This window comes from Leptodactylus fuscus, chromosome 4, assembly GCF_031893055.1.
Source record: "Leptodactylus fuscus isolate aLepFus1 chromosome 4, aLepFus1.hap2, whole genome shotgun sequence".
Classification (NCBI taxonomy): domain Eukaryota; kingdom Metazoa; phylum Chordata; class Amphibia; order Anura; family Leptodactylidae; genus Leptodactylus; species Leptodactylus fuscus.
In genome coordinates, this window is record NC_134268.1 from 217,300,399 (window position 1) to 217,310,450 (window position 10,052).

Genomic DNA, 10,052 nt, shown 5'->3' on the forward strand with positions numbered 1-10,052 from the left:
GTAATTCCTGGTTACACCTTCCCTTTAAGTGTCTGCAGTTTGCTATATAAACACTATACATACACTGACACATACACATATATGCACTCATATACATATATACACTCATATACTTCTATATATACATACAGTGACACACACACATGTATACAGTATGTGTCATGTGATTGTTTGCATTGCTGGTGGGGGAGGGGTGATAGTCACTAGTACTATACAGTAATGGGTCCCTGTGAGAGCTATTCCCAGCCTGTGTGATGTGCAGGGATCCCATATACACAGGACGCCGCTTATCAGCAGTCACACAATACAGCACTGACTACTATAAATATATACAGCACAGCAACAAGACCCCACAAACTGCAGCCGTGACGTCTCCCCCACTTTATAGGTGACGGTCACTAGGAGCCTCCTGCCTGTGCTGACCATTGATAACATTGTGTATATTGAGGTCTATGGGCTGAGTCATTACTGGGACCCCTGACAAAGAGCGCAGAGTGGGGGGGGGCAGAACTAGAGGAAGGGCTGCAAAAGTCACCATCTATAGCCATAGCAGTATAGGGAAGACTCGAAAGCCCTGCAAATGTGTATAGTGTAATAATAATAATAATAATAATGTAATTTATTACAAAAAATAATGATAGAACTTATTATTATTATTATTATTATTAATAATAATAATAATAGAACATAATAATAATATAGTAATTCAGAATTATTAATTATTATTATTAAATAATAATAATAATGTAATGTATTTGAAAAATATAATAATATTTATATGTATATAATAATAATAAAACTTAATAATAATAATAATAATAATAATAATGTACTATAATAATAATAGAACATAATAATAATATAATAATTCATAATTATTAATTATTATTATTAAATAATGATAATAATAATAATGTAATTTATTTGAAAAAATATAATAATATTAATATTTATAATATAATAATAATAATAATAATAATAACAACAAATGATAATAGTAATGGTAATAATAATAAACACCCAATATAGTAATAATAATACTAAGAATAGAGCATAATAATAATACTGTAAAATAATATTAATAATGACATGATAAAATATAATAGTAATGGTAATATTAATAAACCACCAATATAGTAATAATAATCAAACTCTGTAATAATTATCCAGTAATTATAGTAGCAATATGGTAAATCCATTGTTGCAGTAAGCCTAACTCTAGGTTCACACCTGCACTTGGGTCACCATTAGATCCCATAGACTATAATGGGGTCCATCAGGTTTCAGTGGAATCGCTGAACACAAACCAAGCACTGGTGTGAACTTTGCCTTAGGCCCATCTTGCACCCAAGGGGCATCGGCCTTAGTTACAGAGGAAGTTAGGGAAAAAACTGTCATGTTAAGATGCCGCACAAAGGTCCATCATGACTTTATGAGGGATGATGTGTTAAAAGAAAAAATAAGACAAAAGTATAGAGTATAAAATAATGTATGCCGCCCCCCGCGTCCGAATGAGATGGATAAATGGAGACTCAATCCAAGGAAGGCGATTGTTGTAACAAAGTGTCATGTTGAGCTCTGCTACATCTGTACACGCAGTGTTCACTCTGTGCTTCGTATCTTTTTGTTTTTCTAGACCCGAGTCACCCAAGGGAAGGAGCCGCCGCATCTTCTCGCCATATTCAAGGACAAGCCGCTGATTGTCTTCAAAGACGGCACCTCCAGGAAGGGCGGCCAGACCCCTCCTCGCCCCGTACGCCTCTTCCAAGTGAGAAAGAACTTAGGATCCATCACAAGGATAAATGAGGTACAAACACATGACATATACTTTAGAAATTGAATATATATTGTTGAAAGGAAAATGTTTGTTTTGGTACCGTGTTAGCCAGTGGTTATAAAATATAAAAAACAAAAAAAAACTTTGCAAGTCTTCAGTAGGTGATACCTTTTTTAATGGCTAACTCATAGTGATGACAGAATATGACGTTTCGAAGCTTCCTCTGAGCTTCTTCTTCAGATATAACTAAAAAAAACACTTTCTGCAGGCTGCATATTTATGTACAACAGGACACATAGGGATAGGATTACAGGAGGGGGGAAGAGGCTTATTACTATATACTTATAACAACAAACAATCAATTGCCAGATCCCCCAGTTCTTATCTTAACGGCTGTCTTAATGATGTGTATAAAAAGACATAAACCCACGTGAGATGTTCATCCCATTGTCCAACGTCTGGAATAGGGTCATGGCCTTGTACTCATAAATCAGTCGCTGTTTCCTTGATTTAAAGTTCCCTTTTAAGATCAAGATTTTCATGTCATTGATGATGCTGTGGTGTTCCTGGCAAAAATGATTTGGCACGGGAAGATCAGTTCTCTGTTGTTTGATTGTATGGCGATGTGAATTAATTCTCATTCTGAGTTTCTGACCAGTCTCTCCAACATACAGATTTTCAGTGGAACATTTGGTGCACATTATTACATACACTACATTAGGTGTGTTACAGGTGAACGTACCTGGGAGTTTATATTCCCTGTTAGAGTTTGGTATCTCTATCTTGTCAGTGGTCAGTATGTGCGGGCAGGTTTTGCACCTTTTCTGTCCACATGGGAATGTTCCTTTGTTAGTTGGAGGTGACAGTGAGCTGCTAATAATCATATTCCTGAAGTTTGGTGGCTGTCTGTAGCACAGGAGAGGGGGGTCAGAAAATATGGATTTTAGACGGTTGTCTTTTTGCAGTAGTGGATGTAATTTGCGTGTGATTCCTCTCAGCGTCTCCAGGTGGGGGTTATATGTGACAACCAGGGGTACCCGAGTGTTCTCCTGTTTGGTATTGTATTTTAATAACTCTGATCTTGGTATTCTGGTGGCTCTGGTGATTTGGTTATCAATTGTTCTTGGATGGTAACCCTGCCTCAAGAATGTGTTTTTGAGGCCCCCAAGGTGTTCGTCCCTATCTGCAGGGTTTGAACATATGCGATGGTATCTGATGGCCTGGCTGTATACAATGGAGTTCTTTATGTGTTTAGGATGAAAACTATCCCATCTTAGGTACGTAGGGCGGTCAATTGGTTTCCGATACAGCGATGTCTCAATTTTGTTGTCCTGTATCTTGATGACTGCATCCAGGAAGTTTATTTCGGAGAAGGAGTGATTGAGCGTCAGGTTGATGGTGGGATGGAACTGGTTGAACTGTTCATGGAAGGTTTTCAGCTGTTCCTCAGACCCGGTCCAAATGATTAGGATATCATCAATGAAGCGATAGTAGGCCCGAGGCCTAATGGTGCAGGTGGAGAGGAAGTCCCTCTCCAGCTTGGCCATGAAGAGATTAGCGTACTGTGGCGCCATTTTGCTCCCCATTGCGGTGCTGGTCCGTTGTAAATAGATGCAGTCACCAAAGGAGAAGTAATTGTGGGTGAGGATGAATTTTGTCAGTTTCACCACCAATTCAGCGTTCATACCTCGCTTTTCCATGAAAAACTGGCAGGCATTTATACCGTCCTGGTGTGGGATGTTGGAGTACAGGGATTCTACATCCATGGTGGCTAGGATGGTTGTACATTGTACCGTGTCAATTGAAGGTTTATGGCAACAATGTATGTAACTTGTAAAGTGTCAGGTTATGGTGGTGGAGGGGGGGGGGGGGGTAGAGGAGTTACTGGATTGCCAACACTAACTGATGACTTGTGGTCCTGGCACATGATGAGGAGCTTACATGTCAGCAGCAGATGGCGCCACATGGCAGGTCACATCCTAGTACCGCTGGCAGCAGATGGGTGTAGGGTGGTTGGCACTGTAAGGGGCACTGAGACTGGAACTTATAAGGACACTGTGATGACATTGTTATGTACTGTGACAATACTAGGTAGTCCTATGGGGTTACCGTGGTGTACCCTAGTGGTGGCATTAATAATATCTGCTGGGCATTTGGTACTTGTTTGTATATGTTACTGTTACAAGAGCAATGTTGGACTGGCCCAGCTGAGTGTCAGTGGATCCTCCAATAGTCCAGACTCTAATACAATAATGGTCAAGCAGGGCACACCCAAATTTTAAGGATACTATGGTCTTCTCCCTAGGGGTTTTTTGGAGGATGGGCCCCCAGAATGATTTGATCTGGTGGTCCTCAGGAACCTTGTTGCAATATGGTTGCATCATTGATACTATTGTGGGAGCCCTGAATTACTTTCATGGGTAAATTGAGGCGGGTACTGTGATGGGCGCACTATGGCGGGCTCAGGCATGATTTCACTATACTATGGGCATTGTTGCATCATTCTTCTTGAGGTTTTGAGGATGGTATTGCCATGTTGATCCTGTGGTTGGCACTTATCAGGGCGCTGTGGTTGGCTTGTTGGAGGGGTACAAGGCTTTTTCCTGCTCATTCACAGGTTCTGGTTTGTTACTTTAGGAGGAGGCCAATATTAAGAGAGTCCGATGGGTAGAGCTTTACATAGGCACAGTGGCTGGCATTTTTTTGCACAGTACTGTATGAGGAATGGCTGTATAGACTTTATACTAGTTCAGTAGAATCATCTGAAGAACTTCCCAGCCATGGTTTCCCATAATAGTGAGTCCATTCTCGTGTGCAGGTGGACGTCGATGCTCGCTCACTCAACGCCAATGATGCTTTTGTACTGAAATTCCAAAATAATTCGGCCATCATGTGGCTCGGGAAAGGTGCGAATGAGGAGGAAATCAAAGGCGCAGAATATCTGGTGACCACCATGAAGTGGAAAGGAACCAAAGTGGCAGAAGGCAAAGAACCAGGTAGGAGATGTCCAGGTGCCTGTTACATTGGGGGGATACAGGAGAACCCCCATCATCATCATAGAGGGAGGCGAACTAAGGAGTGTCCATTGGTGTAGTCATGGAAGGTAGATCAACCATCAAGAAAGCAACATGGCACATTACATTGCCTGCCATAGATCCCCCCTTACATTGTCTGCTATTGATGTCCTCATACTAATGCAGCCATGTCTAGGGGAGGTGCCCACTAAGTGCCAACCACCCAGCTGATATCCATATCTTATAATCCACCCGACAGATGTGTTCTGGACAACCCTGGGAGGTAAAAAGGAATATCAGACGTCTCCTCTACTAGAAAGCCAATTGGAAGATCACCCACCGAAACTGTTCGGATGTTCCAATAAAACCGGGAGCTTTCTGGTAATAATCTCACTCTATATACTGCGGGTTGTATATAATTAAAGTCCAAACATCCTAAAGAGGGGTCAACACTCAGCGCCCCCTGTCTCCTCACCAGGACCCCGGCTATCCCTGTATTGTATTCCTTCACTCCGGTGGATACATTTTATCTGCACTGATACATAGTGACAACCTGGAGCGCAGAATAGATACATTTGTAGCAAAATCTCAGTTCAGTTACAACCAGACCTTGAGAAGGTGGAGACAAAGTATAATAGGAAGTTACAGAAATTTTTGCTATAAAGTTATTTAGTGTTATATAAGAAGTTAACGTGTAAGTAAACTTTTATTCGTTTTTCGAGAAATTCAAAGTACAGGTGCAGGGAACAAACTTTGTAATATATTTCACTAAAGAAGTCTGCACGTCTTTAACTATTACTCCTGTCTTTACTTCTTCTTCTTATTATTGTTTATTTATATAGCCCCATTAATTCCATGCTGCTTTACATCTTATCTGAGTGATTTCAGCTCATATACAGGCAGTGTTTGTCAGTTTACAATGAAGTCTATGGAGAGGGGAAGGGGGAGGAGGAGAGACAAAGATATGAAACCGTCTTCAGCATTAAATGAGCCATTTCTGGATAGTATTTCCTGGTAACCGAACTGCCTATAGTGCAGATATCTCTCTGCTTTGAGGAGCTCTCCACTTCCTCTCCCTCCCCCCTCCATAGACTTCTGCAGTCATAGAGCTTTAGGTCAGTAATATATGTGGCTTAATGCACAGAATATTTCAGGAACGGCTTTGCTCTCTGACCACTTTCTTGCAAGGTCTGTAATAACCATGTGATCATCGTCCTGTAGGTTGAAGAAGTTCCGGGGGAGTTCACACAAGAAGACCTCGCTGAGGATGATGTCATGATGCTGGATACCTGGGAGCAAGTAAGTGCTGCCATCTGTTGGAATCTCTCCTTAAGCTCAGAACTTACCTAGTACCTGGATACAATCCCTCCCCCCACCAAGTCCTGATTATCTAATATACAGTATGTTACGTAATTTCTTCTAGATATTTCTGTGGGTTGGAATCGAATCCAATGACATAGAGAAGAAGGAGTCTTTGGTGGCAGGTAAGTCTTTGCTTTTGGCCAGTAGCCACTGCATCTCTTCTCACTCCCCCATGGGTAGTATTATAGTTTGGGGTTCATGTTCTGTCTATGGTGGAGGTGAGATAAGTGGCTTCCAGATAAATCAGACTTCTGTTGTCTTGGGTGAAGATGCCATCAACGTAAGACTATCTGAAGATCTAGTTCAAATCTTCTTCTAGACCTGTAACCAGGACAAGGGAAGGTCCAAAATGGAGAATCCTTCTTGGCCCGTTCACCACTCCCCGCATGGTTCTTGCTCTCTTGATCCTAAGACAATTATATTTTTGTTACAGCCAAGCGATATCTTGAGAGCGATCCCTCTGGAAGAGACAAAAACATCCCCATCACCGTTGTCAAGCAGGGACATGAGCCGCCCACGTTCACCGGATGGTTTTTGGCTTGGGATTCCAAGAAGTGGCAACAATGAAGGACAAATGACGTGGACAATTTACGTGGACAAACTCTATACCTCATCGATGATCTGGACCTTGTAGTAGAAGAACACGCGATCATTCATGATCCTACTGGTGGAAGCTTTAAATTGTAACATTATTGCCAGTTAATCACTTATTGGAGAATTCTGTCACCAGTGTGTATCACTAGGTAGGTGATCGTTGTCATATGGGTGACGGCCGACTGTTTGGGCCCCGACTACTTAGATCTGATACTGTTAGTAGTCTCTATGTTCTTTCTATGGCAGGAGTAAGATAAGTGGTTCATACACCTCAGTGGCCGAGCGTCTTGGGTGAAGAGGCCATAGTGCCATAGTCTTAGGATACGTTCACGTACAGTTTTCTGCAGGAGGAGTTTGAGGTAGAATCCTTTCACCTCGAAAAACCCACTAAAATCAATGGGGTGCGGGTGCTGTGTGTGAACATCCTCTTAGCATAGTTGCTCAGGTTCCTTGTTCTAGCAAGTGGTTGGGGCTCCAGCAGTCAGACCCCAGTGATAAATGCTTTTAGGTGGAATATCCCGTTAAGAAGACAACTTAAGAACCTTGTAGTAGATCTCAGATGGTGTCGTCTATAAAAAAAAGTGCTCATTTGTAAGAAATGTATCGATGTGCTTTCTATGAAACTAATGCATTTCAATATCTATAAGTTATCTCCATACGATGGGATTAGGGCGCGTACATTGTATCCTGCGATATTATTGGATGACTTTGTTTCCTTTCCATTATTATCTTCTATTACAAGTATTAAAATTATGTTTTCATTACTTATTACATTGGGATTATTTTTTGCCTAAACTTTTGTACAACCGGCGAGGACGTCATATAGTGGTGTCATCTAACCTGGGTATATACTGTATATAATTCTATATGTACAGCCGGTATAACCTGGGTATATAGTGTATATAATTCTATATGTACAGCTGGTATAACCTGGGTATATACTGTATATAATTCTATATGTACAGCCGGTATAACCTGGGTATATACTGTATATAATTCTATATGTACAGCTGGTATAACCTGGGTATATACTGTATATAATATATATGTACAGCTGGTATAACCTGGGTATCTCCTGTATATAATTCTATATGTACACAGGCTCGGACTGGCCCACCGGTGTACCGGGGAATCCCCCGGTGGGCCCCCGAGCCCTGACTTAAAGTTTTGATTTTTACCAATGCAGATGCATTGGTCGGGGCCCGATCGGGATGGCCAGGGGCCCCAACCGGGCACCTGGCCAATGCATCTGCCTCCACACACAGGGGCCCCCATTAGCTGATGCTGAAGAAGTACACATCGGAGGACAACGTGTCTTTCTTCAGCATCAGCTAACGGTCGCTCCCTTCACTTACCTGCAGCTGCTTTGCTGCTCTCCTGTGAGATCTTCCCTGCTGCCCGCACGCACGCACTTCCTCTCTCCCCCTCCCCCCTCCTCCTCACACTGAGTCCTGTTACATCGCAGCGTGTGGGGAGGACAGGGAGCCGACTGCTGCTGGAATAGGTGAGTAAACTCTTTTTGTAAAATCTGTATGTTTAATATGTATATATGTACATTTGTGTAAAGTATGTGTCTTGTATACTGTGTGAGTACTGTATGTTTGTATACAGATATGTGTGAGTATGTACAGTATGCTATAATAATGTGTATGTATATATGTGTGTGTGTGTGTATATATGTGTGTATAGTATTCATACAAGTATATATATGACTTATATGGTATATGAATGTATATAAATGCATATGTGCTATAGTATTGTATATGTATATTGTATATTGTATTGTATATGTGTGAGTATATATGGTATATGTATAAGGCCTGGTTCACATCTGCGTTCGGTGATCTGTTTGGGGAGTCTGCATGGGAACCCCCTCCCCCTTCCCCCCGAACGGATTACCAAACGCATTAGCAAGCGGTGTGCAGTGAAAGTACGTGGACCGCATAGACTATAATGGGGTCCGTGTGTTTTCCACGCAGTGTCCGCCTGAGTCATGTGGACAGGAAAGTAGATTGTAAAGTACTTTTCTGTCCGCATGTTCTATGCGGACACCACACGGAAAGCACATGGACCCCATTATAGTCTATGTGTGCTTTCACTGCATACCACTTGCTAATGCGTCTGGTAGTCTGTTTGGGAGGGTCCCCATGCAGACTCCCCGAATGCATTACTGAACGCAGATGTGAACCAGGCCTGAGTGTGTAGGTATATAGTGAGTGCAATCCCATCCACACATTGCAGAAAAGCACACGGCGGACACACTGCAATTTCCAAAACTGTTGCGGTTTTGGAAATCGCAGCATGTCACTTATATCTACAGAAACACCTGCAGTTTCCCTATAGGTATAAGGCTAAGTTCACACGGGGGGTTTTGGTCCGGAACCTGAGGCGGAGGCCGCCTCAGGTTCCGGACCAAAAATCGGGTAGCCGCGACTGAATGCCGGTGCACTGCACCAGTATCCAGTCACGCACTCCGCTCCAGATTAGGCCCAATAAATGGGCCTAGATGGGTGGAGGGAGTGTCTTCAGGCTGAATCGTGAGGCGAAACGACCTGAAGAATGAGTACAACGCTTCTTTTTCTGGGAGTTGGAACAAACCGGCTCCCGGAAAAAAAAGAACTGACCGGCTCCCATTGATTTCAATGGGAGCCGTCTTTTTGGTCAGGATTTTGAGGCAGATACGGCCTCCTGACCAAAAATCCCTGTGTGAACTTACCCTAAAGGAAACAAAGTCCTCAGAGGAAACCTCTGCAGAGTTTCTGCAATAAGCACTGCAGGAAAAACTGATGTGTTGCCGCCGGGGTTTTTCCCGCAGCGCTTTTTGCTTTGTCTTGCTACATGGGGCTTTAGGCTGACGCGAGGTTCACACTAGCGTTCGGCAGTCCGTTCTCAGCTTTCCGTCTTCTGCATGTAGAAGACAGAAAGCTGTCAGACCGGGTGCGGCGGTGTGCGTTTTATGCTCTCTGCCGCAAAACCGTTTTTTTCTTAAATCGGACACAGAGTACTGCGTGTTCGACTCTGTGTCCGATTTTAAAAAAATCGGTTTAATGGCGGAGAGCATAAAACGCTCACCGGCGCCCACGGCCGGACATCTTTCTCACCCATTCAAATGAAAGAGTCCTGGAGGTTTCCGTCTCCTGCCTCTGTTTTGTGCAGGAAATGGAAACCTGCAGAACGGAGACCAGGCACAGATGTGAACGAGCCCTAAGACTGAGTTCACACGGAGTTGTTTGGTCAGGAATCCACCTCAAAATCATCCTCCAAAAAAGCCTCCCAATAGAACTCTAACCCAATAGAACCAAATT

General features: G+C 42.7%; 1 protein-coding gene across 2 annotated transcripts in view; it reads left to right on the forward strand.

The window, feature by feature from the left end:
* Nucleotides 1-6,842, forward strand: part of LOC142199959 (scinderin-like) — a 42,732-nt gene extending 35,890 nt beyond the window's left edge. For both annotated transcript variants that reach the window (XM_075269897.1, XM_075269896.1), the window contains exons 11-16: nt 1,637-1,807; nt 4,596-4,773; nt 5,051-5,172; nt 6,013-6,090; nt 6,215-6,275; nt 6,587-6,842. In XM_075269897.1, the coding sequence (XP_075125998.1) occupies nt 1,637-1,807; nt 4,596-4,773; nt 5,051-5,172; nt 6,013-6,090; nt 6,215-6,275; nt 6,587-6,720 (744 nt within the window). In that variant the 3' untranslated portion in view covers nt 6,721-6,842. The remainder of the gene's footprint in view (nt 1-1,636; nt 1,808-4,595; nt 4,774-5,050; nt 5,173-6,012; nt 6,091-6,214; nt 6,276-6,586) is intronic.
* Nucleotides 6,843-10,052: the final 3,210 nt, after the last annotated feature.